Genomic DNA, 27,783 nt, shown 5'->3' with positions numbered 1-27,783 from the left:
AAAAGGAGAGAAAGAGACATCATAGAATAGTGAAACAAATGTTGACCTTAGAAATGAAGAATCACTTGCTGGGTGCGTCTGGAAAGTCTCCCCTGCTCTGCAGAATTAAGGCATTGCCCTAAATGACGCCCGCAGCTCCTTCTGGCTAGCCTACTCTCTGTTTCTAGGTGAGGCATCCTGTTGTAGAGACAAGAGCCCCGGACTTGAGGTCAGGAAATGTGAGCCAGGGTCCTAATTCTGCTGCTTCCTTCACATAGGACCTTGTACAATCAATCAACAAACATTTACTAAATTGCCACAGGCCAACCACTGTGTGTTATGAGTCACCCCCCTGTATGAGCCCCATTTTCCTCATCTTCAAAATGGAAATAATAAATAATAACCCTTTTACCAGCTGCCTCCCAGGGCTGTCATGAAGAAAGCTCTTCATAAATCTTAAAGGCCTCCAGAAGTGTGGTCACTGCCCCTTCTGTCAGTCTGTGTTCTTAGGTTTTCCTCAGCTCTGATATTCTGTTTTCTTGCCAACAAGGGAACATGGTGTGTAGTGTGCTAAGTGTGGAACTCAGATCTAGGTTTGAACCCTTCCTCAGACGCCGATTAGTTGGGTGACCCTGGATGCTTGACCTCTCCAAACCTCAGTTTCCTTCTCTGTAGAATGGGCATAATAATAACACCTCCCTTCCAGTACTTTTGTGAAGATCAAATGAGGTAATATTTATAAAACCCTTTGCAAACCACAAAGTTCTTTAGAGATGCTGTTGATTATTATTGTTCTAAGGTTTTTTTCTAGCTCTGATATTCTATAATTCAAAGATCTGGTTATTTTTTAAGGGAGGAGGGGAGAGAGCGAGCTCCAGAGTGAGGGTCAGGCAGCCCTGCCATGGCCCCTATTGAGGAGGGCCAGCAGCGTGGAGGGGAGCCAAGCCAAGAAGACCAAGGGCAGCTTACAAAGGTCAGGGCCCGACAGCAGTTTTGCTGGCTGAACAGATGGGGTGTTGATGGCTTCCAAGCTGAACACCTCATGACAGGGAGGATAATGGGAACAGACGCTGCAGTCTTCTCGGGAACAGGAAATTACATGACATGAATCTCATGACTGAAAATCTGCAAGTATAAATATAGAAAGCAAGGCCTGTAAATTGCTCCTTCTCCCTCCCCAATGTCCCCCACACCACACCTCCCCTGATTCTCAGGCTATCACAGTGCTTCAGACAGAACTGGTTTTTATTCTTTGCCTGCCTAGAATACAAACTCCCCAGAGGAGAAGATATCAGGCTTTTTTAGTCTGGACACTCATAGCCATCTCCAAAAAAATATGGTACCCCAATTTGGCCACCAAGGAGGCTGTCTTTGAGTTCAATTCAGCAAAATTTATTAAATACAAAGCATCTATTCAGTTTATTAAATTTCTATGTGTAGAGCATTGTGCTCAGTGCTAGGGGAGAGAAAACATTTAGATAAAACACAGATCCTGTCTTCACAGAGTTCACATTTATGTTTACACTATAAAAATAAATTACCATAATATACAATGCCAATGTTAAGGTAAATATACTAGGGAGGAACAAAGTACAATGTAATACAGCTAAATAGTACAGTGGATAGAGTGCTGATTCTTCAGTGACAGCTCTTCAGATGATGCTCTGAGGCTCAGACTAGAAGCAGAACCGGTGGTCTGGTTAACATTAAAAGAGAGGAATAGGGATCAGGGAAAGTTTTGTGGGAAAGTTGGTGTTTGAGTTAGGTTAAAAAGGCCAAGTAGGAATTCAATAAACTAAGGGCAAGAATAGAGAATATTCATAGTCATAAGATTACAAGACCTAGAAGAGATCTGAGGTCATCTAGTCAGATAAGGAAATTGAGTCCCAGGGATATTAAATGGTGTGTTTAATAACATCATACAGGGGTGGGCTCTGAATCCAGGCACTTTGAATCTTGGGCCAGCACTCTTCCCACTATACCAACATTCTCTCCCATGCTAACTCTAGGAAACTGGTGGGGATAGCACAGGCCATTTTTGGGACACAGGAAGGAGTTCATTTTAGTTGACGTATAGTGTGAAGGAAGTGGGATAACATGAGACAAGACTGACAGTATAAGGCAGTGTCAGGTTGAGGATGACCTTAAATTGTCAAGATAAAGGTGTTTGAAATTCAGTCAATAGATAATAGGGAGCCACTGAAACTTTTGAGCAAGAATAGCCAAAGCAATATTAGGGAATGTGATTCTATTACCATGTGAAGAATGTGGTAGAGCGGGAGAAGAAAAAAAAAAGTATGAAGACCTATAAGAGACTAGAAATGAAATCAATTGATCCAATTGAATTTTATGAGCATTCATTAAGTACCCAATATGTATTGAACACTAGGATAGAAACTGGAGATATAAAAATCAAACTGAAAACCTGTCTTTAAAGTGTTTATAGTCACTGATTGGATCTTAGTGGTCAGTTGAAGTACTCTCTGGGTTGAGCCATGCAACAAATATTTCCCAAACATTTGCGATGAGCTCAATGTTGATGCATGGGATACAAAGTTTTCCCTTGATCTAGTAGAAGATCCACAGATGCCATGTTTTAGTAGAAGACTGATATAGAAACACAGATCTTTACAAGGCAAAAGATGAGAGATACAAATTGCTATGGTATATCAGACAGCAGATAAAGAGATCACATCTGTTTGCTGGATCAGGAAATGCTTAATCATACCCTTTGGGGCTGTTTTCATTTATTCATGGCTCTCTCATTCTCTTCCAATCTATAACTAAGAACTAGAGTGAAACTTACTCCCCTTTTTTGTAATTAACTCCCTATCCCAGGATTCAAAATCATTTCATTTCCTGGAACAATATGAAGCTAAATGTGTCCTCTCCAGTCAGAGATCAACATGTTCCTGCAGATCAGTCCCATATCTGCCACTTACTCCCTGTGTGACCTTGGGAAGACCACTCAATATATCTGGGACTCAGTTCCCTTCTTTGTAAAATAGAGGGAGGGGAGATTAGATTAAATGCCTTCTAGCTTCCCTTCCAGTTCTAAATCTTAGAATCGATGATCCTAAGACTTGAGTCTTCTTAGACTAATTCTCCAACCAAGTAAGCTAAAACAACTAACTCTGTTTTGACTTCTTCTGGCCCAGGTAGCCAGGACAAGACAGGGAAGCGGTTGCTCCAGGTGACTGCGAGTGGCTCAGCGTGGGATGCACCATGGTGCTCAGCCAGAGAAGTCACCAAGCTTCTCATCTATCTGTGCTCCATCCCAAGGTATGGCAGTGGGTGATATCTGTAAATCAGGCAATGTGCATGGGATGGACAAAGCACACAACAAGTCAGTAATGGGATTGGAACAAGAAGCCAGAGGAACCTCTTAGTTTCTTCTCACTTCTCTACACACACACATACGTGACATGACAAAAATCAGTAGGACTTGGTATTATGGTTAATAAGGAAAGAGTCCTAGATCTGCATCAAAAGTCTTGAGTTCAAAATCTCCCTCAACTATTTATTTCATGAATTTCATGAATAAATACCTTTCCTTCTTTGGGACTAGTTTTATCATCTATTGTGAAAGGGTTAGATTGGATAGTTTATGAAGTCCAGAATTAGGGAAAAGGAGGAGTCAAAGATGACTTAGGTTTCAAGCCTGAGTAAATGATGGTCCCCTCCCCAACTCTATCCCCACAAGACATAAGGAAGTCAGGAAATGAAAAGGCCGGGGGAAAGAAAAAAACTTCAGCTTGGATCATACTTGTCTGAATTGGAATAGCCAATTGAAGATGTGAGTTTAGAATTAAAACAAGGTGAGTGCTATTGAGAATTCCCCTTTTAAGAAATAAGGGGAAAAAAACTATGGAAGAAAAAAGCAAGGGATACCTTAGATTTCCATGAATGCCTCATAAAGATGATGATACTTGAGCTGAGTCTTGCAGGAAAATAGAGCTTAACTTAGTAGAGAGAGGGAGAGAGAGAAGGAGGAGGAGGAGGAGGAGGAGGAAGAGAGGGGAGGATAATAAAAAGCATAGATTTAGTGTCAGATTCTCTGAAAATCATTTCTCCTTTTTGAGCCTCAGTTTTCCCACTTGTAAAAAGGGAATAATCATAATCTCATGATGGATCCACATAATCTCAGAATTGGAAGAGTTCTCAAATCAACCCCTAACTGAGCAAAATTCACTTTCCCTCATACCAAGGATGTCAATAAGCTTTTGGTTGAAAAAATGAAGGGCCTCCTGTGACAGACCCCTCTACTTTGGGGTTATGAAAAAAAATTTCTTTGTATCAAAAGTAAATCTCCCTCTTGGCAAATTTAGGCCCTCTCCCCCATGACAAGGCTTCAAATGTTTGAAAACAGTTCTCTTGACCCCTCTCTAATGACCCCCATAGCTGTCTTCCTGCCTTACTAAATGAAGAACTCCAAGGAAGTTCAAAGCCCTTGAGTTACTCTGCCAAAGTAAGTCCAGCAGTTATGGTCCAAAGTCCCTCTTCCTACCAACCAAAAATTCCTTCCAACTTGCGTGACCGTACTAGTTCCCAGGCTCAGACTGAGTCCACCTGTGGAAACCTACCAACCACTGGTTGGTGAGGATGCCCTATTATTTGCAGGGCCCTAGAGGGGCTCACCCAATTCTTCCAGGGTCCCAATAAACCAGACATCACCTTCTGTCATCTTCCCTGGCTGCCCTTCATATTTTAAAACTGTCCCTTCAATGAAGCTGCCTTGCTTTGCTGCTTTGTGTGTTCCATATTTCCCTGTACAGAATTTTGGCATCCTGAACCTTCTTAAGTCTACTTTAAGATCATATCCCTTCTCTCCTCCCCTCCCCTATGCCTCAGCTCAGTTGCTTTAAGGGTGAGTTCCTAAGACCGTCCCTCTGGCACTCTCCATCTTTCTACCAGTGTCCTTCCCCAGAGATGGCACCAGTCTTGGACACGGCACTTAAGCTGTGGTCTGACCAGGATCCATTGCAGCAAGTGGAGCTTGGCCCCCTAATCCTGTTTGCCAGCCACACTACACTGCCCATATGTCTCTGAAAAATAGAAGAGATTATGATCTTCGCTATGGAAAGGATGGGGCCTGATTTGAATGATCCTCAAAAACCAGGGGGAGGAGTTCAACCATTATTAGCTTCCATGGCAGAAGCTGCTTTGGGGGACCCAATGGGGAATGGAACAAAAAGCAACTTTGGAACTTAAAACATAAAATGTCGGAGATGACAGAGATCTTAGAAGTCATTTAGTCTAATTTTTCATTTGACATAAGGGGAAACTGAGACCCAGAAAGCGGAAAATTTTTGTCCAAGGTCACACAATGAATTGGGCCCAGCCTTCTTGTCTCAGGCTTCGGTCACAAGGCTCATGGCCTCTGGCCAGGATTTTTTGCTGGGAGACTCAGGACAGGAGCTGGCAGGTTCCACGAGGCCATGGAAATACTCCAGGCTAATAAGCTTTGCTTCTGCAATCAGCTATTTGGAGCAGGGATTCAGGAATAGAGGAGGGGGCATGGTACAGTCTCTGGGCCAGTCTGGACCATGTCCAGGAAGAGATTGCTGCCATCTGCTGGATTTATTTGAAATCACTTCATCCAACTTGGCAAAGAAAAGGGATTTTTACCCCTGACTGATGGCTGTCCTGTGTCAGGGTAAGGGCTTAGGCAGAGGTAACCTGCTGCTCTTCCCCAGCCTCCTATCTGTAAAGCTGAAGATCCTCACCCCCAACCACGCCAACCCATCAGGTAAATGCTCCCCTTAGAGAATCTGGGTATTTGGCCCAACTTAGGTCTCCTTCCCACAGGCCAGAATGCACATCTTCAGCATGTTGCCAGGTCCCCTTGCTACCTCCAAACATCGGAGCCCTGCCTCTGTCAGCTTGTGTGCTACGGGTAAGGGATGCCAGCTGGATTGATATCTTCCCTTATCTGGGTACCATATTTGCATGTTCACTGGCCATTCCTTAATCCAACAAGGGATCTCTTGATCAGTTTTAAGCAGGGCAGATTAGTGGGAGAGAAATTTCTGAGCAAGGATCTTTTTGGTGCCCCTCACATCACATTATATAGACATTAGTAAAGTTATAAGAACTCCTCCGAGAGAACCTTCAGTCTGAGAAATGATCTCAGGAACAAAGCGGATGTGGTATGAGATCCTTCAGCTAGACGGATGCTTCAGCCTGGATTTTTGTTAAATCACAGGGAGACCTTCCCTCTCTGGGTTTCAGTTTCCTCCCCTATAAATAAGGTTGGAATATCTGATCTTCTGGCTCTGAAGGCTTATGATTATCAAAGACACAGCCAAACAATCCTTTCCCAGCTTCTGCAGCTGGAGGCATGAACACAGAGAGCCGGCTTTACCCACCAAAAAATCAGTGTATGTCCATGTATGTGAGTGTCCAACTGTCTTGCCTACTGCATGTGTCTGTCTTCCTATCTCTATCGTAGGGTCTCTATCGTATCCACCACTGGCTCGCCAATGATTTAATGAATGAGCATTGGATTGAATTGTACATGGAAGTCTGTACATATTTGTTATCTATCTGCTCAGGTCTGTGTTTCAGTGGGCACGAGCTAGAATGCACTTATGTGTATGTCTCTGAAGGTTTAGCTTTGTGTATGTATATGTGAACATGCACACGTTTCTGGGTCAGCATATGTTCTTGTGTGTATCCGTGTTCCCATGTGGTAATGAGAGTTTCTCTTCAATGAAGAATTCCCAGGGTAGCCTGTGGGCTCTGGCATCTGGTTCTATTTACCAAGGTGTGGGATGGTCTATTTTTCTTTTTGGGTCTCATTAGAAGTGATTTTAGAGAACCTGAGTCACATGTCTAGACATGTTTCCTCCCAAGAAAAGGGAGTAACCAATTACTTCACAGGCCTTTCTCCACAGGCAATACTGGGCAATGCCCCAACTCTAAAAGCAACAGCTATTGGCTGCCCACCCCATCAGCCTAAAGACCTGATGGAAAATCTAGGGGAAGAGGGGGATGCCTCCCCAGAATCTTCTGGGATCAAGTGGAAGAGGTCTAGTCACTAGGCAAAAGTACTCAGGGCCCACACCACTGCCATTGCCTGCACCAACCAGCTGGCAGATGCCCAAAGGGCACATTTCAGGAATGGGTGAAGGGTATTTACTCTCCAGGCAGACTGTTGGTCGGGTCAGGGAGAGTTGTGCAAAATGAGTGAGTTACAATGTCAAAAATGAAAAAGACTTTGGAACATAAAACATACAATGCCATAGCTAGGAGGAAGGATATAGAATATAACATATAACATATCAGAGCTGAAAGAGACCTTAGAGAAGGGATTCTTAACTTGCCTGAGTAATGGACCCCTTTGGTAATCTGGTGAAACTTACTGATTTCTTCTTAGAAGAATTGTTTAAATGCATAAAATGAAATACAAAGGACTATAAAGGATAAAAAGATTGACAGATATCAAATTTAGAACCCCTGCTTTAGACTATATAATGTAGAATGTAAGAGCTGGAAGGGACCATAGATGATCTCTTATCTAATCCAACATCTTTTTGTTTTGTCTTGTTTATTTGTTTTTAGAGAAGAAAACGAAAATCAAGAAAGGAGAGGCTTTATCCAAGATCATATAAGCAGTGAATGACCATATAGAAACTAGAACTCCTTTCAGTGTATTGTATTTTTCACTATAGCACACTTTCTAAGAAAGAAAGGGAGGAGGAGGGTAGGAAGGGTGGGAGAAAGAGAGAGAAAAAGGAAAGAAGGAAGGGAGGGAGGGAGGGAGGAAAGAAGGAAGGAAAGAAGAAAGAAAGAAAGAAAGAAAGAAAGAAAGAAAGAAAGAAAGAAAGAAAGAAAGAAAGAAAGAAAGAAAGAAAGAAAGAAAGAAAGGGAGGGAAGAAGGGAGGGAGGGAGGGAGGGAGGGAGGGAGGAAGGAGGAAAGGAAGGAAGGAAGGAGAAAAGGAATGAAGGAGAGGAGGAAGGAAGGAAAGGAGGAAGGAAGGAAGGAAGATTAATTCTGGGGCCCAAAATATTACCTTGGATCCTTATTCTCCTAAAACATCAGATCAACGAATCATTGTCCTTTAGGAACATACCATTCTACTGTGGGCCAGGCTCTGGAAATATGGTTCCCCTCACCCACCAACAGAAGTAACTAAGAGGAGAAGCTTATGAAGAGACATTTCTTCCTATTGGTGAAGGAATGTTCCTCACCATCCCCATCTATTTCTCTCTTCCTGTTCCTCCCCATATTATCCAAATGTGATTCACAACTTGACTTCTGATCCACAGACAAGAAGTCAAGTCCACAGGATTGACTGTTGTGATTGATGCCAGGAAACAGCCTCCCAACCCCAGCCTGGTCAATGCCCTGAGAACAACCCAGGTAAGTGGACCAAATACTAAGTTCCACCTGAAAATATGAAATTTAATTGGGATAAATATAAAATCCTATACTTGATTCAAAAAATTAACTGAAAGTACAAGAAGGGAAAGCAGAGCTAGATAATGGTTATCATGAAAAAGATCTGGGAGTTTTAGTGGATTGTAAAATCAATGTGAGTAAGGAGTATGATAGAGTAACCAAAGAGTAACTTGGATATTAGAGTGCATTAAGAAAGACATGGTATACAGAATGGAGGAATAGATAGACTTAATGTTCTCTACCTCAAACTTATTCCACATTGAGGAACATTTAAAGGAAGTGGAAGTGTTTAGACCTCAAGATCAATTTTAAAGGGAACATGATTCTAGTCTTTAAGTATTTGGAGGATTGTTATGAGGAAAGAAAAAAATTGTTCTGCTTGATGCCAAAAGAGAGAAGTAGGAGCTTTTATTATTGTCTCATCGCTGTATAGATCACAGCCCAACCATGCCTTCTTACATTGAGTGCCTTCTTTTTTCTGCCACTTGGTCATTATTATCACAGACTGGAAGAAGGGCTATTTTGTATTCATTTCTATCATGGTCACTATATTACCAAAGAGTTCATCATCTGAAAGCCTGTCTGCTGCTGCATCTCCTCCCCCCAGACCCTCTGATTCTCAGGTAGCAAACACAACAGAACCATAGTGGCACCTGGCCAGGGGCCTCCTGGACTCTGCTTAAAGCCCTCCAAAGGACAGCACATTCTGCTTTTAGAAGATTGGATTGTTAGAAAGTTTTGCTGGCCTCAAGTCTAAACTTGCCCCCTTGAAATGTCCATTATTGCTCTTACTCCTGCCTTTGGGACAAACAAAGCAAGTCTAAGTTTGCTCCACATGCCAACCCTTCAAACACTGGAACATTGAGTCCTCATGGATTCTTATCTTGTCCAAGCTAAATATCCCCAGTTTCTTAAAAAATCCTAATATGATGTTAACTCCAGGGCTTCTCACCATCCTGGACTTTATCCAGTTTATTGGTGTTCTTCCTAAAATGATGCCCGGGCTTGAGCACAGTATTCCAGATGAGATGAGAAAAGGGAAAACTATAGTCAGAACTAGTATAAATAAAAGTATGTTACTATGTAGTAGCCAGGCTTGAAATCAGAAAGACTCCTTTTCATAAGTCCAAATCCAGTCTCAGACATTTACTCGTTATATGATTCTAGAAAAGTCACCTAATCTGTTTGCCCCAGTTTCCTCATCTGTAAAATGAGCTGGAGAAGGAAATGGCAAAACACTCCATTATCTTTGCCAAGAAAACTCTAAATGAGGTCATGAAGAGTCAAATATCACAGAAAAATGACTCACCAAAAAAACTATATAATGACTTTTACTCTACCAAATGTGAAATGTGGATATAAATAAGTGTAATCTGGGAATGACCTTAAGAAGGAGACAGAGAATTCCAGTATCAGTGCAGATATGCAAAGACTTGGGAAATACTGATCTGGATTGGATTCCCATGAAATCTCATCAAAACAAATCTTAAAGGCCCTTTTCCAGCTTAAATTAATGAATTTTTGGATACTTGTTGGTCTTTAGTAAATAGGGGACAGTGACTTCAATCTCTGAGGTGTCTTCTTTCCCCTGTGTCCCACCTAGAGCATCTATGAGAGAAAGTGTGCATAGGTCAGGGATGCAAAGCGAAGAAGGTGAATCTGAATTCACTGTCTCCTATAGGCCCTGGCTCCAGCCTCCATTCACAGTTTGCTACTTCTGGGGGAGAAGGAAGCTGCCACCCAACTGGAGAAGGTACCAGGCATCCAGGTAAGAGCAAAAAGCATGAGGACTGACCATGGCAAGGGAAGAGGGAGGATGGGAAGAAGAGTGGGTTGAGAAAAGAAATGCAAAAAAAAATTAAATTAAATTAAATTTGGATAAATAAATGAATAAGTGGGTTGGAATACAGCTCTCTCTACACTTCATCCAGAGAAGAGAAAGCATTTTGGTGAGGTCAGTGCTCCTTTCTTATAGGCCCAGTGAAAGACCAGAATGAACAGCCAGGCATCGTTCCATTTAGGTTTGTTCTTTACATTGTGGCTGCAGAAAAAGAAGTTATCAGAAGGGCATGCAGTGGTCTATGTTTCCCTAGGTATCTAAGGATGTCTGTCTGCATATAGATCTATGGTTATATTCTGTACTACTGCAGGGCTGGGACTCAGTTTATTCAAGAGAAAATCTAGTTTCCCCATTCCTAAAAAGGGACGAGCAAAAAAAAAATGTGACAGTTGAGCTTAGGGGACAAAAAGAAACGAATTGAAATCACTCTAGTTCTCCCTTTTTTCATGTTCTCTCTGTCCTTCCCCAAAATTGTTCAAGCCAGTCACTTTACAGTGACTATAGGAATAGGGAGTGAAAAAGGAGGATTTGGGGCTGGGATGGATTGAGAAATCCCAGAATAGTTATCCTTCACTTTAAAAAGAAAATGTGAAATGAATATATTTTCAAAAAATGTGTTTTTAAAATAACACCTTGTACTAAGCCCTAGATTCAATTGTGTTGGAGTGGTAGAGGTAGAGAAAAGAGAAGGAGGAAAGCAAAACTACAGAGGAAATTATGGTCATTACCTCTTAGAGCGGTCACCATCTAATTAATCAGACAAAACTAATGCATAAAAGGCAAATAAATGAAAACATGAGATGGCGAATGATTAAGTGCCAGGATGATTGATATAATACTTCCTATTATTGTGGCACTAAAGGGCTTACAAAGCTTTCCACACAACCCTGTAAGGCAAACAGGGTAATCACTTAATCAATAAGCTTATATTAAGTACCTACTATGTATAGGACACTGTGCTAATCGCTGAAAATACAGTACATCTCTATACCTCCAATGTATCAATGGACCTCTTTTAATGTAGCTCCCAAAAGTGAGCACAATATTCCAGTTTGACCAGCAGAGGACAGCAGAATTCTTTTCACTTCCCTTATTTGGACACTGGTACCACTGTGATCATCAGAGAAGGAAATGGCAAATGACTCCAGTATTTTTTCCAAGAAAACCCCATGGTCCGTGGTTCTTTATGAACCAAGGGGTCATGAAGAGTCAGATACAATGAAATGAGTCAATAACAAGAACAATGAAGACTATGACAAAACTAGAGGCAGAATGGACTTCAGAAGCCATCCGACTCCCTCATTTTAATGAGGAAAACCAAGAGCCAATTTCATTGTCCCTGCTCATTCCTCCAAAATAACAATTCCAGATTAGGGAGCTCTCTCATACATTCTATAAGGCACAGGGAATAAATGCTGGACTTGGGGTCAGGAAAACCCAGATTTAAAACCTACCACAAACACACCAGCCTTCAGTGAGTCACTTATCTTCTCAACCTCAGTTTCCTCATCTGTAAAATGTAAAATTTGTAAAAAGCTATATCAATGTTAGCTTTGAGTAAACTTTTCCTGAGTGCCTGAGTTACGTGCAAGATCATTCTATGTGCTGCATCCCAATGAGAAGGTCAGAGATGAATAAGATAGAATCCCAATACTCAAAAAGTCACTATATGGAAGGAAAAATGTGTTCATAAATCCAGTTTTTCCTAAGGTGAAGGTGACAAAGAATCCAGGTTCAAATTCTGACTCTGTTACTTCTTATTTATAAAAATTTGAATAGATCCCTTAACCTCTGTCAGGCTCAGTTCCTCATCCATAAAATGAGGGGTTTGGGTTAGAAATTCTAAATCTATGATCCTGGACAAGGATAGGATGGTCTTCTCAGCCTCAAGTTACTTTATGGGGCAGGGAATCACAGATGTGTTTTTCTTTCTTTTTTTAAAGTTTCAGTTAATGTACTGCAGCCACCAGAGGTAACTCAATGTTTCCAAAAGAACAAGTCCCTTGTACTAATTTCCCACCCCCTGTACATTATAGCAGCCATTCAGAGCCAGACTCTGTATGGTGTTCTTTTAATGTGGCTCCCTTTAATTACCACCATATACTACCATAATGAGTGCATAAGCTCATGTTTCTGCTCTGCTCAGGAAAATGATTTAAAATGTCGTCGTCTTTCTTAGGGGTTAGTAAACGTGCCGTAGCAGGCAAATTGTTACTTAGGGGACAGGCACAAAAAAACAGCAACAACTCCCTTCCTGGCCTCTGTCTGCAATTTTTCTAGGCATTACCTCAAATCAAAACAGTCCGTGGATTTGTTTTGCCTGTAAGACTGCAGTACTCATCATCCCAGGAACAAAAGCTCCTTCCCATCAGATATGTCTTAGTGGGTGTCCCTTTCCTATAGCTGGATGATAGCAGGGGGCAGCAACCCATAACAGGCAGGTTGATTACAAAGAGACCACGGGCTGGTTGTAGCTGCCAGCCATGAGCTTGAGAGAGTCACTGCTTTATTACACCTCAACCCCCAACCTACGTCCTGACCCTCACATGCCCCAGCCCCTTGCTTTTCTCATAGATTTAGAGATTGTTTGTTTCAGATGTCAAAGCTTAGAACATAAAATGTCAGAGCTGAAATGTAATGTAGAGCACAGAATGTGGGAATTGGAAAAGATTTTGGAGTATAGAAAAACTAAATAATAAATACATGAATGAATTATTTATATACATATATATATGGGGGTTGTATGGATTGTATGGGTGTGTGTTTGTGTGTATCAGTGCTGAAAAGGATTGTAGAGCTCATCTAATACAACATGCCAATTTTACAGGTATGAAAATTGAGGCTCAGAAAAAGGGATGATTGCTCAAGACTATATAGCATGAAAAGTAGTAGCAGTTAGGTTTTCTGAGCAGAATTTATAGATTATGAGCTAGAAGGGGTCTTAGAGGCCATAAAAACCAAGTCCTCATTTTACAGATGAGGAAATTGAGGTCCTAAGAGTTCAAGTGACTTGTCAGAGGTTTCACAGATAATAAGCATCAGAAGTAGGAGTTTAACATAGTTCCTTTAACTTAGTACTACTGTTCACTACACTATACTATGCCATCTCCCAAATGCACTGTTCTTTCCTCTACCAAATGAGATAACTATAAAATGCCCAGCACATAGTAAGCCACAGAAAAATGCTAATTATTATTATAATGACACTTTTATGAAAGCTAAGAATTGGACCTCATTCAGTAACACTGTATCTCCATCAATGATTGGTCAGTACCCTTATCTGCATTCCTATAAAGCAAGGGTTCTTAAGCTCCATGAATTTTTAAAAAATATGTTTTGATATTTGTATTTTAGTGTAATTGGTTTCTTTTGTCATACATTTTATTTATGCATTAAAAGCATTATTTTGCCAAAGGGTTTTATGGCATATAAAAGATTAAGAACGCTTTCTATAGAATGTCATAGATTTAGAGCTGTCAAGGACTTTAGAGGTCACTGAGTTCACTACCACTCCCCTCATTTTATGGTTGAAGAAACTAAGGTCTAGAAGATAAAAAAGACTTGGAAAAGATTGTAAAGGTAGTAAATACTGCTCTTTTTAATGTATCAGATTGAATCAGGAATCAATACATGATTATTTTTATGATTATTATCATTAATAAGAATCTTCCAGGATCTTATAATCCTAAAAGAAAAGAATAGGAACCCTTGCCTTATCGCTTTTTAAAGATTGCTACCTTTTCTTCAAATAAACACATAGGTTTGTAAATATGCTTCTGGTGAAGCAAAGAGATTTTAAAAAAAGAAAACAATAAAATAAGCCATCCCAAAATGGAATCAGCCACCCCAAAAAGCAATGAGCTTCTCATCAGTCAAGCAATCAATAAGCACAAGATGTTTAGCAAAACCATGTGTCAACTTATTGGGTACTGATGTTATGGACAAGATCCAGGCTTCAGGTAGAGATTGGACCAAATGTCCTATGAAATCTCTTCCAAACCTGAGATTCTTTGAATCTATGGTTGCATGAAACTTGAGTCATTTGAATGTTCTGAGTATAAATTTTAAAGAGACTAAGATCAAGGTAGTGTGACCCCAGTGGAATGAGAACTGGATTTGCTGTAGCGGGACCTGGTTTTGAATTCTTGGGGCCTATGTTGTTACTAGCAGTGTGGTCTCAGTCAATTCAATTCAACAGGCATTTAGAGAAGCCACTTCCCCTCCCCCAGCCTTTATTTTCTCTTAGAAAATGAGTGGAATTAGCTTTAGATACAAGGATCTAATACTCAGGAGGAAGAAGACTGAGTAGGTGTAGGGTTAAAGGGGTGGAAAATAGGGAAGGAGGGCAGGTTTGTAGAGCTAAGGCCTTCAATCAAAGTGGGAGACAAGATTATATCAGCAATCAAGGCATTTCAATATCTGAGAAAAGGCCCAGAACTCATGCTTGTTCATGTTCTTCATGTCTAATATCTCATTTGATTTTTCCTTCACCAGGTGGAGGTGATAACTTCTCTGAAGGCCCTAAGCCGCTATGTGGACCAGAACCAGCTGACCCCAGATCTGGAAGGCTCCTTTCCATACTGCCATAGTCAGTGGGTTCAGTTCTTCCAGGTATTTCCAGTCATGGCCTTTAATCTTCTCCCCTTTCCCTTCTTTGCTTAAAAAGAGCAGATTTTTTCTACCCAAAGGGAAGACCATTTCTGAAAGCTTGCTATCATTTTTGTTTCTGGCCTGAAGTAGAGTACTGAAAAAGGAACACACATGGTAAAGATAATGATCCCTGCCTTCAATTCAATTTAATATTCATCAAATATCTACTGTGAATAAGGTACTATGTCAGGATACACAAATTTTAAAATTACACAGTACCTGCACTCAATCAACTTAGAGTTGTAACCCACTGTACATTCTAATAGGGGGATATGGCAAGAACACAGAGAGTACAAAGTAGAGTGTGACAGGATGCAAAGAGAAATGCAGAAAAAGAGCTTGAGAAAAATGTGATGAGAAAGAAAATACTTTTGATTGAGGGACGAGGAAGAAAGTTGCATGAAGAAGATGGTACCTGACTGGGACTTGATAGAAGAAGAGGAGTTAGCCAGGTAATGGTGAGGAGTCTATATCCCAGATATGGGGGATTTCCCATGCAAATGAGCAGAAGAGAAAGCTAGTCATCCAGTACAATGAGACGTTACAATATGGTAAAGGGGTGTAGTGAAATAAGGTTGGAAAAATAGGTCAGAGCAAGATTGCAGAAGGCTTAAGTGGTAAGTGTATTTTCTCTTGGGAGCAAAAGAGAGCCACTGATATTTTTTGAGCATCATATCTGTACCTTATGAGCATATGTCCATGAATAACTATAGTACAAAATAGAGTGTAAAGTTATAATAAACAGGTTAAAAACACAGAACTGTGAGAAAGCAGAAGATAAGAGATTGTATTTAGCTGAATAGGCTTCCTGGAAGTCTGGAAGAGCCAGCAGAAAATGATCAGGCAGAGCTGAAGGGGTATGAGAGAGAAAATGCATTCCAGGAAAAAAAAATAGCCTGACCAAAGGCATGGGAGCAGAAAAGTGAAGGGTTCAAGGAACACTGAGCATTGCTGTTTGGCTCTAGCATAGGCTATGGAAAAAGGAACTTGGAAAAGAAGGCCATGTAGCCAGGGGCTCTCCAGGGTGTGATAATAACAGGAACTCAGAGCACTGCTGCTGTCCTAGATAGCTGAGAGGAGAAGCCACTGCTTGGCCTCCCGGGGACTGGCCCAGCCCATTCCATCCTGCTTTGTGCTTTCCAAGGGAACAGCTTGACCAGTAGAGCAACATGTACTCTTGCTTAGAAATCTAATGATTTTCTATTTCCAGTCCTAAGGGAAAGGTACTGATCTCAAGGATCATAGATTTAAGGCCAAAATATACTCTAGAGGCCATGAAGTCCAACTCTCTCATTTTATGGTTAAGAAAACTGAGACACAGAGAGATATTTATATAAGTGACTTGCCCAGAGTCACACAACTAGTAACTAAGATAGGATTTGAATCCATTTCTTCTATACTTTTAACCCCTGCCCTATTGATAGTGACTCTCAGAGCATCCCCTCAAAGCTTTTAGAGCCCACTGGCATAGGATTAGAGGATTTAGAGTTGAAACAGACTTTAGAAAATCTCTTTCATCCTCTTTTACTTGATAGATGAGGCTGAGAGATAGCAAATAATTTGCCCGAAATCATCTAAGCAGTAATTAGCAGAGCCAGAACTTAAACTCAGACCCTGACCCCACTAATAAGCCACATCACTGCCCTTGCCAGGTATGAGACCCTGATGATTAAGACTCTCCTAGAGTTTCTAATCTCATAAGGATAGATGAGACATGTACTATTCTGCTGCTGAGCAGCATTAGGGAAGCCAGCTAGGAGGAAGGAAAGTAGAATAGAACCAGGGCCTACCAGGGGTTAATCATTGGTGATTTCTGCCATCCACTCAGTACGTTTGTGTCTTTCTCTTCCCAAGTTTGTTTTATCAGCGTATCCCAGTGATTACTCTAAGACAGATACTACATGGTATAACTAGCAAAGGCTAGATGATCACTTGCTGGGGTATTATTTTATACCTGTACAGGCTGACCTCTGAGATTGCCTCTGAGGTCCCTTCAAACTGAGAGGAAGGTCTATGATTCTGTATAATGGTAAGTCTTCTGGGAGTCAGGAGGCCTACGTCCTAGTGGATTGGCCACTAACTCTGCAAAGTGATCTTGGGCAAATATCCTTCACTCTCTGGGACCCAGTTTCTGGCTCACCTGTCTCAGTTTCCCCTCCAGAGCTACTTACTAGCGTTTCCTTATCTGTGAAGCTGGGATAATCATCCCTGTACTGGGCCTCAGAGTGTTATTTGTGTGGCCAAGTAGGATGAGAGATGGGAACATGCTTAGAATGGTGAGCTATTAATAATTGGGTATTGCTTAGACAACTGTTGATTACATTATAACTTATAATAATATGATTTGAGAGGCAATGTGATACATTAGAGGGAGCCCTGGATCTGGAATCAGATGACCTAGATTTGAATCCTATCTCTGCTATCTTCAGCAAATCACTTAAGCTCTCTAAGCCTGAGCTTCTTCATGTGTAAAATGAGGGGGTTGAACTAGATGATGTCTGAGGTGTCTTCCGATTCTAAACCTATTTCATACACAGAGAGACAGAGACAGAGAGAAAGACAAAGAGAGAGGTGGCAACACACACACACACATACACACACACACACACACAAATATTTATGCATGTATAGGTAGTGCAGTAGATAGAATACTGGTCCTGAAGTAAAGAAAACTAATTTTCCTAAGTTCAAATCTGAACTCAGATACTTATTAGCTGTATGACCCTGGGCAAACCACTCAACCCTGTTTTGTCTCAATTCCTCATCCTGTAAAATGAGATAGAAAAGGAAATGGCAAACCATTCCAGTATCTTTGCCAAGAAAATCTCAAATGGGGTCACAAATAATTGGACACAATTGAAACAACTAAACAACCTATATTATGTATGTATTTATACATTATGCACATATATTATATCCATCATAGACAATGGGGGGTACCTTAAAAACTTTCCCAAGCAAAATGAGTCAAACTAACAAAAATAAACAAGTAAATAAAGCTATGTTCCTATGACCCAGTTAATATCAATGCTATACTTTACCAGTGATTTCTCATCCTCCAGAAGCAGAATAAAAATCTATCAAAGTATGGTAATCATGTATCAAGATATAAGATAATAGATAGGAAAAAATCCTACACAAATGTCTAGATGACAACCAAAAATTGGAAGGCCAGTTTATTGGGTGAATCCCTTACAGAGAATCTGAAGAGAAATTATTTTTAGATATAAACTCCTAGAAGGTGGATACTGTGTTGTTTGGCATTTAATAAATCTTTATTGAATTAACATGAATGAGAATCACAGGATTAGAAGGGTTGGGATCTCCTGATTGACTAGAGTAGTCCCATTGATGAGATCCTAGCTCCATAAATACATTGTCACAACTGGGACTGGAATAATTGCAGATACTGACAGGGAGGTTTCAATGTTTTTCAAAAAGTTTTTCATATCCTTTACCTCTTCTTCTCTTCAGGACCAGAATGTACAAGAGAAGTAGGACATGAATTGGGATCATGTCCATTTTATGAGTCAACAAAAACATAGGATTACTGCCACATGACTTAGAAAACTGGCCATTAGAATTCAGATTTTCTGACTCTCAAAGCAAGAGTCTGTCTACATTAGCCTTAATTCATTCTCATGCAACATAAGAGAATTCATGTAAACTTACTGATGAGGAGACTTCAGAAGAAGTCTTTATCTGTTCATAAACTCTAATTTAACTCTCTGCTTTCTCCAATCAACAAAAAATTTATTGAGCTTGTTGACAATATATGAGGCTTTATGCCAAGGCCCTGAAGTTTCAAAGAAAGGTGAAAATTATTCCTGACCTCAAGGAGCTTACATTTCAACATGTCTCCACTCTGAATTCTATGCCTTCCATTCTCCCTTCAAGTTAAACACTAACCGCCATTCCAATCTCTTTCTTCCAGAGGCTGGACCCCTTCCTGACTGAACTCCACAAGGTTTCTACACTGCTCCAGGATGCCATCCAGGAATTTGAGAAAGGCAAGCCCCCCAAAGGAGTACAGGTAAGCATAGGAAGCCAAACTAGGGATGCAGGGAGCAAGTCCAAGCTAGAGCCTCATAGTCGGATTTTGCATTATCTAGTTATGGCTGGTGGGAGATGGAGCAGGCATTCCTGCCCGTTTTCCAAAGAAGGATACTGAGTTCCAAAGAGGCAATTAAATGTGGCTTACCCAAGGAAGTAGTCAGTCAGTGACAGATGCTTTGTTTCCAGTCTTCTCTCCCCAGACCAGGCAGCTAGCCAGTGTGTCGTCCCTTCTGACCTGACAGTCTGGGGATCCCCAGATGAAGCAGAGAGGGTGTAGGTTTGGCCTCAGTTTTCCAGAGGTTGGAGACCTTATAGAATGATATAGACCAATGGAGCTAGAGAGGAGGAATATACTCAGTGAAAAATGATGACTTGACTGCATTTAGCAGGGAGACCTCAGAGACTAGCTTTGTGAAGCTTAAGGACCCCTCATGCTGTTTAAATACAGCTTTTCTGTCCACTTGAGTTAACCAAAAGGCAGCTAAGTGCTGTAGTGGATAAAACACTGGGATCAGAGTCAAGAAAACTCATTTTTATGAGTTCAAATCTGGCCTCAGAAACTTATTAGTTATGTGATCCTGGACTTAACCCTGTTTGCCTCAGCTTCTCATCAAAATGACCCAGATTAGGAAATGGCAAACCACTCCAGTATCCTCACCAAGAAAACTCCAAATAAAGTCACAAAGAATCAGATACAGGTGATCAACAAGAAGATCAACCAATGCCCCCCCCCCAAAAAAAAAAGCCTACATGTACTCCTGGAGTCCATGGTCATTGAGTGGGAAAGGTAGTAGGATTGCTAAGTCTGAAGCTGATGTTTCCCTGCAGGAAGCAGCTCAGAGCATGACCAAATACAAGCAGATGATGGAGACAGTACTCAGTGACGCCCAGCTGGTGAGTCTGCAGAGAGAAGGAGGAGCTACCTTGGCCAGGCTCAGGAAGGAGGCCTGCAAACTTGACCACTCACAGGAAGTCAGGTATGGCAATTTTGGGTACAGGTGTTTCCCTTTACTCTGGGGTTAGAGGATTAGCAGGGGCATCTGACTCCTTGCTTAAGACCCACTGACCCTCCTGATCCTCTATACAACTCTATATAACTTGCTAAATCAGAAATCGCAGAGGACCATGAAACTATCATGGCTCAAGACTCCTTTGGGTTTCAATAAAACTTATAGACTGCCTACCAGGGGCCACAACTCTCAGAGGGTGGTCTTAATTATATGTCCACATGCTTAGCATTATCTGAGCGGGGGACCAAAAACCTCAATGCTCTAACATGACTTCACTACCCATAATTGTAATGTTGGGTAACATGGTGCCATAAAACACATGATCATCAAGGAGGGGATGCCATGACAAGCAAGTGAATTGGATTAAGGGAGAGATGGCTGGGCAAGCTCACCTGCTTCATTTTCCCCTCCAGAGCCATCTGGGACCAATGATAAGATATAGATCAGGATGACTGGAGATGGCCCTGAATGCAGTGGAAGACTTTGATTTTTTAAAGCTAAGGTCTTCCACAGGTCTTAGTTTGACAGAGACTGCACCCATTCAGCAGGTAGCAATTGAGGCAAAGAATCTCCTTTCACTTAGTCCAAAAAAATTTAAATAAATAAATGAATCAGGGTTTCTGGCCAAAGCAGAAATAATTGCTATTTACATTCAATATGAGTCAATCAGGACCAAACAGTGTCCAAATGGGGTTTGATTTAGGACCTGTTGGTGGCCAATGAGAATCAAATTGGTTTTGGTTTAAGGCCTGATCCTGGAAGCATAAAATCATAAATTTAGAGTAGAAGGAATATTTGAATATGGAATATAAAAGGTAGAGCTGAAAGGGATTCTACAATGTAGTATGTCTGATCTCCAATGGACCTTAGGATAGAAATATAAATGCATTTGGACTGGACCTTAGACTGTAGACCATAAACCATAGACCATAGCATCATAGATTTATAGATGGAAGGGTCCTTAAAATATAGAATGTAGAATGTTAGAGCGCAAATGGACCTTAGAGAAAATTGAAGACCAGAGCTGAAACTGAATGAATATTTAAAAACACTTACTTAGAGTTTACCATGTACCAAGCACTGTAGTTAAGCAAAGAAGAAGCAAAAGAAGGAGGAGGAAGAGAAGGAGGAAGGAGGAAGAAATAAAAGAGAGAAGAAGAGGAGGAAGAAGAGGGAGGAAGAAGAAGAGGAGGAGAAAGAAGAAGAAGAAGAAAAAACCTTGGCATCCAAGGATTCACACTTGAATTGGAGAAGACAACAAGTGTATATAGCTGCAGAGTATAAGGAAAGGTCTGATGACAAGGTCTGGGGTCCCTTAGGTTAATCTGGGCATCTGCCCCACAGGAGTATTCCAACCACATTGGGACAAGGGGAATGAACCTAAGGCCAAGAGTGAAGAAGATTCTGGGTTTCTTCGGGCAGAAGTGGGTATAGAGAAGGGGTCAATATCTGACTAGGAGGAGAAAAGAAGAAAAGGACATTGGCAAGAAAATAGGGGAGGAAACTAATTATATTAAGTCTCCTATAATTTTGCTCTTTTAATTTTGATACCGCTTTATGACTTAACAATAACATGATTATCAGCTGTCTTCAAAGCAATCTCTTATTATGCAGGGAATAAGCACAGTTCTCTGTTCAATTCAAACATGAGGCTGGTAGCTATTTCCAAAAGTGAAAAGGCAGTCTCATTTAATTCAGTTCTGTGTACTTGAGAACTTTGAGTGTCCTCTCCTCTACCTAGGATTACAATGTGGGGCTGCAAAGATGTGTGTGTGTTTGTGTGTAAATGACAATTGTCAATAGAAATACATGAAGAGGGACATTCAGAAAAGGAATTAATATGTGCTTATATTTTTTTAAACAAATTGTTTTCTAAAATTGATAGTGTGGATTATTTATTTGAAATAGCCTAATATATGTAACTTTTTTCTCAAGATTTATAAATAAAATTATTTATTTTATAAGCCAGGAATTTAAAAAGGAAAAATGAAAAAAGAAAGAAAGAAAAGAGGGAGGAGAGAAAAGGAGGTTTCTCTTGATTCTATCTGACTGGCATCTCCAGGCACCCCCAGATGGAATCTGAATTGGCTGGAAAGGAGGAAAGAGATCCTACTTGGTCCCAGCTCTGGCCAGCTATAAGATAATTCAGATCATAGAACACAGAATTTATCATAGATTTAGACCTGAAAGAAACCTTAGAAATTAATTTGTCTAATTCTCATTTTATAGATAAGGAAAGTGAGTCCCAAAGAGATAAAAAGTTATTTATCCCAAGTTACACAAATAGCAAGTAATATAAAACTAGAGCCTTTGGTTCCAAATCCAGTGATTTTTTCCCTCCCTCTATCATGTCATCTCACATTAGAGTTAAAATGGACTTAAGGCACAGAAAATAAAATATCAAAATATCTAAGTCCCTTGAGGATAGAAATTTTTTTCTTCATATCCTCAGAATCTATCTTGTCCTAAGCAGTAGTTAATAAATGTTTTGTTTTTCCTTTAAATTGTTGAATTTAATGTCAAAAAACTGTCAGAAAAGGAAAGGATCTTAGAATATAGACTTAGAACATAGACTTAGAACATAGAACTTAGAACCAAGAGGTATCTTAGAAGTCACTAGGTCTCCTTTTATAAAACAAGGAAAATGAAGCCCAGAGAGATTATACATGAATTGCCTAAAAGCTCCCAGCTAGTCAACAACAATCTAATTCAAACTCAGGTTTTCTGGCTCTTTCCATTATACCATTTTGCATTCATTTATGGATTCTACAAAGATATTTCAAGCACTAAAGTGTTCTGTGATCCTTTTATTTGGAGAAATTAAAGTGTTGCATCTCCTGTGTTATTACACACAAACCTCCATCTTTTAACCCATTAGTTTCTTGGGAAATTCCATGTTAATTTAAAGAAAAAAGATCAGATCCCTAAGAGAGATAATAGGTAAATTTTGATAGGAGATAGGAGATAATGAAGTGGGTAGAGAATGAGTAAGGCTAGTCACAAAGCTGGGGAGGACCAATTATATTTAGGTCTGTGCAATGGAAAGCCTAGATAGTAAGAGGAAATGTGGGGACAACAGGAAATTGGAGTTATAGGTCAGAATAGGTCATAGGTCAGAGTGCCAAAATTAAGAATAGGGATACAGAAAGAGGAGGTGACAGTGAGCTGGTGACTATCCCTTCCATGTTTGCTATTACTCCCTGTCACTCAATTGTGCCAATCAGTACAGTGCAGGAAGCAGAGCGAGTCATGGGCTCTCCGGGAATTAAGATACCTGGGTCCTCTATCCTTCACTGAATTGAATTCTTGGCTCTCCTTAAAGTAGAAAGAGAGCAGTCAGAAATCAGAAGATCTGGGTTTGAATTTATGAGACTTTGAACAATTAATTCACTTACCATCTCCAGACCACTGTTATCTCATATAAAATGACGGGCCTAGCTTAGAAAATCCATACAGTAGGAAAAGCCCTGGAGATGACATCAGAGGGAATAGATTTGAAATAGAACACTCTCACCTGGATGACTTTTAGCAAGTGACTTAACCTCCAAGGGCTTCAATTCTCTGATTTATAAAATGAGAATGTAAGTGAATGGTCTCTAAGATTTCTTCAGGCTCTTTGATTTTATGATCAATGATTAGGTCCAGCTCTGACAACCCAAAATTGATTAAGGCGTTGCTCTGGGCTTGGGGAAGCTAAATAAGGGGATAAAGGAACAAGGGGACCTCCCCCTGTATCTGCCTCTCCCTGACTTCCCTGCCTCAGGAGAAGTGCTAATAATCCGAGTTCTCGACCCAGTCCAGCCCTTTCCCACTCAGCCGGGCAGAAGGAGGGCATCCGCCTTCTGGACATGGGAGTTGGACCTAGACCGAGCCCTAGTTGCTTCCTCCCAACTTCATCATTAGATGGCGCTGCTTCCTCACAAAGCCCCAGTCTGTTTGTTTCATTCTGTGATTGTAACACCTGGTCCCCTTCCCCCATCCTCCCTGCAGCCCATCTTCCCGTCTCTGTCTCCATCCAGCTCCCATTCTCCGCTCTTTTGTGTTTTCCATTCCTAAAACACTCCGAGGCGGCCCCTGCACACGGTCCCTCCAACAGAGATGAGGTTTTATGCCCCTTTCTCTTCCTCTTTATCATTCTTCTAAAAGAGCCTCTAAAAGATGAGAACATGGGATTTCCAGCTGGAAGGGCACTTTAAAGATTATTCTCATCTAAACTATTCATTTTACAAATGGGGAAATCAAGGCCCTTGAAGGGGACGAGTAAAGTCACAGGGGAGCTGGGATCGTAAGAATGTACACAGAGGAGTCAGGAACCTCAGAGAACATCTCCTCTGGAACTTTCTTTGTGTCTGAGAGCTTTCTGGCAGTCTGGAGAAACCCAATCAAATAAAATACAGAGGATCACAAAAAAGAAAAAGAAAAAAACAGCTCTATTGAAATGTAATTAAGAAATTATGATATTACTGTTATTATAAAAAAATTCTGTACTCCTACCCACCCCCAATATTTTGAAAATGAAAAAATTGAAGCCGGAGACATTAAATGACTTGACTAAAATTAAATCCACACAGATAATTGTCAGAAGTGCAGATTCTAGGTGATGTACTAGATAGAGGGCCAGGCCTGGAGGCAGGAAAATTCTTCTCCCTGAATTCAAATTCAGCCCCAGATATTTATTGGTGCAGGTCACTTCACCTTATCTGCCTCAGTTTCCTCATCTGTAAATTAAGCTTCAGAAGGAAAGAGGCCAACCATTCCAGTATCTTGGCCAAAAAAACCCAAATGAGGTCATAAAGAATCAGACACAACTGGAAAATGACTAAATGACAACAACTTCTGGCTCTAGAAATGTTGTTCTTTCAGCTACACTGATTTGTTGTTGTTGAGTCATTTTCAGTCATGAGGTACAAAGTACTCTTCTAGAGGGGAAAGGATCATTAGTGACTGGGGCAATCATGGGATAATAACTCCCATTTCTATGATGCCTTGAGACTAGGAGGGGGAAAAAAAGCATTTTCCTTACAACTCTGTGAGATGGGTAGCATAAATATTAGTGACTGCCTTTGCAAGCTGAGGAGGCAGCATGGTGTGATGGGTTGGGAGCTAGCCTTAGTATCAGAAAAATCTGGGTCAAATCCTAATTGTGATATATTTTGATCACAGGCAAATAATTTAACTAGCTTCTCAGTGCCCACAGATAATTTTCTAAGCTTTTTTATATTGAAGATAGAAGGAATGGTCCTACCACCAATTCCCCAAACCAAGGAAGTCATACATACATTGTTGGGTTTTTTTTGTTTTTTTAATTCTTTAAACAAAGCCTATATAGCCTAGGGAAAAACTCAGGCTCAGAGTGGTTAATTAACTTGCTCCTACTCACACAGCTAGTAAATATCAAGCCAAGATTGAGTTTTATGACTCCAAATCTAGTGTTCTTTTCCTATCTATACATGCTCAGGGAAAATGTCATGATAGAGGTGACATTCTTTTTTGTTTGTTTTTGAAGGTGGGTGATTGGCAGAATTGACTTTTTTTTTTAACTTTCTTATTTTTATTTTAAGTTCCAATGTTTCTTTTTCTCTCCAATTCTTCCCCTACCAGCTTGAGTAGTCAAGCTATAAGTCAAGCTATATGATACCCATTATATGTATGAAATCATACAAAACATATTTCCATGTTAATTATGTTTTTTTTAAAAAAAAAAAGAAAGTGGAAAAAAGTATTCTTCAATCTGCTCTCAGAATTCATCAGTTCTCCTCTGAAAGTAGATAGCATTTTTTATCATGAGTCCTTTGGAACTGTCAGATCATTGTACTGATCAGACTAGCTAAGTCTCTTCACAGTTGATTATCTTTGCAATCACTGTTATTACATACAGTGTTCTCCGGTCCTGTTCACATCATTTTGTACCAGTTCATATATGTTTTCTCAGGTTTTCTGAAACTATCCTGCTCAGCATTTCTTGTAGTATTCCACCATATTTATATATCACAACTTGTTTAACCATTCCTCTATTGATAGGCATGCCCTCAACTTTCAATTCTTTGCTATCACAAAAAAAAATTTTTTTTTAATTTTTTAAATTTTAAATATTTTTCGACATTTACGTTTTTCTCGATCTCTTTAGGATACAGACCTAGTAGTGTGTTGCTAAGGTCAAAGGTTGCTTTGGGCATAGTTCCAAACTGTCAGAATGGTTGGACCAGTTCAAAATGTGGAGGTGGCATTTGAGACAGCCAAGTATTATGTAGATAGCAGTGTATATAATGCTGGGTCTAAAATAAGAAAGACCTAAATTCAAATCCATTTTCACACTTACTTGTCATCTGACCCTGTCATAGAGATGATCATTTAACTTCAGTCTGCTGAATTTATTATCTATAAAATGAGAAAATCTGTTTTAAAAAATAGTAATAATACCATTTACCTCTCAGGAGTGTGGTGAGGATGAAATTAGACATTCATGGAGTACTTTACAAACCTTAAAGCATTAGCAATTGTTCTTATTATTTGAGTTGATATAAAAGGATGGATAGAAATTAAAAAGACACAAGGAGAAAATGAATTTATTCCAGCTATAGGACAGCATTAGAGGGGCCAAACTGTCTCCAAGAATCTTAGAAGACATTTCAATCCTGTCTCCTAACTCTAGGTCAATCTAGCAACTATGCAACTATCATATCATATCATATTAAATGTAACATATATTCTTATGTAAGGATTTTAGAGAAATTGTTAGAGCAAGTCTCATTCTCAGATTACTTACAATACTGGAGGACATAATCTTGAAGCAGTCAGCAAGTATTTATTAAGCACTTATTAGTGTCAAACACTATGCTAAACATTGAAGATACAAAGAGATTAAAAAAACAAACAAAAACAATATGCAGCCTCCATCTTAAAAGAACTTGTATCCTAATGGGAGCAGTAACATGTAATAGTTACACACAAGATATATACAAAGTAGATGGAAAGTAACTTCAGAGGTGAAGGTCCTAGCAGCTAAGAAGACCAGGAAACACTTCTTTAGCACAGAAGATGGTACAGGTAAGGCTTAGGTAAATGGCAGGCAATGGAGATGGTCTGTATTGAGTCAACTCATTTCTTCTTGTAGCTAATTCACATCTTTGTAAGATGGTTAGACAGTCCTTAGAGAACACAGCCTAGCAGGGATGAAACCTGAGGTCCATTTTGGACTAAATGCACATTGAGGTCTGAAACTCTGAGATTTTGTCCTTTTTAAATCTATGATTCCTTCTTGATCCTCAGGAACAGTATGGCTTTGGCAATGGACCTCTATAATCAAGTGGAAGAACGAGTACATGTGCTGGTGACCACATCTAACAAGAGCCTAGAAAAACTGGAATCCCTGGTACAGACAAGTGAACTGGAGTCAGAGTTCCGCCAGGTGACTGAATTAAGGGGTAGGACCTTTGACTTTTGATTTAACTGAACCAGCTAGACTTGCCTCAGGAAGTAAGACCTTGAGCCAATGTCCATAGGTTTCTCCTCTAGGAAAGAGCCAAAAGAACCTAGCGTATATCTCTCCCACCCATAACATCTCTCTCTCTCTCTCTCTCTCTCTCTCTCTCGCTCTCGCTCTCGCTCTCGCTCTCGCTCTCGCTCTCGCTCTTGCTCTCGCTCTTTCTCTCTCTTTTTCTCTCTCTCAACTACTGTCATCCTTGAGCCAGATAAGCAAATTTTCCCTCATTATAAAGAAAAATCCCCCAATCATCAGAGGTGTCATGAGTTTTCCTTCATTAAAGGTCTTCATATAGAGGTTAGTCAATGATCCATCAGGATGTTATAGAGGACATTCATATTCAGATAGAAGATAACTTCTG

The 27,783-nt window shown here is 40.3% G+C and overlaps 1 protein-coding gene across 1 annotated transcript in view; it reads left to right on the top strand.

Moving 5' to 3' along the window:
- Nucleotides 1–27,783, top strand: part of KIAA1755 (KIAA1755 ortholog) — a 72,992-nt gene that overhangs the window by 31,573 nt on the left and 13,636 nt on the right. Inside the window, 7 exon segments of the mRNA XM_051979348.1 lie at nucleotides 3,138–3,261; nucleotides 8,251–8,344; nucleotides 10,065–10,151; nucleotides 14,718–14,834; nucleotides 18,808–18,906; nucleotides 19,758–19,906; nucleotides 27,209–27,347. Of these exon segments, the coding sequence (XP_051835308.1) occupies nucleotides 3,138–3,261; nucleotides 8,251–8,344; nucleotides 10,065–10,151; nucleotides 14,718–14,834; nucleotides 18,808–18,906; nucleotides 19,758–19,906; nucleotides 27,209–27,347 (809 nt within the window).

The sequence above is a fragment of the Antechinus flavipes genome, chromosome 2 (assembly GCF_016432865.1).
Source record: "Antechinus flavipes isolate AdamAnt ecotype Samford, QLD, Australia chromosome 2, AdamAnt_v2, whole genome shotgun sequence".
Classification (NCBI taxonomy): Eukaryota; Metazoa; Chordata; class Mammalia; order Dasyuromorphia; family Dasyuridae; genus Antechinus; species Antechinus flavipes.
Note: the sequence above shows the minus strand (reverse complement) of the source record. Positions and strands in the feature narration are given on the sequence as shown.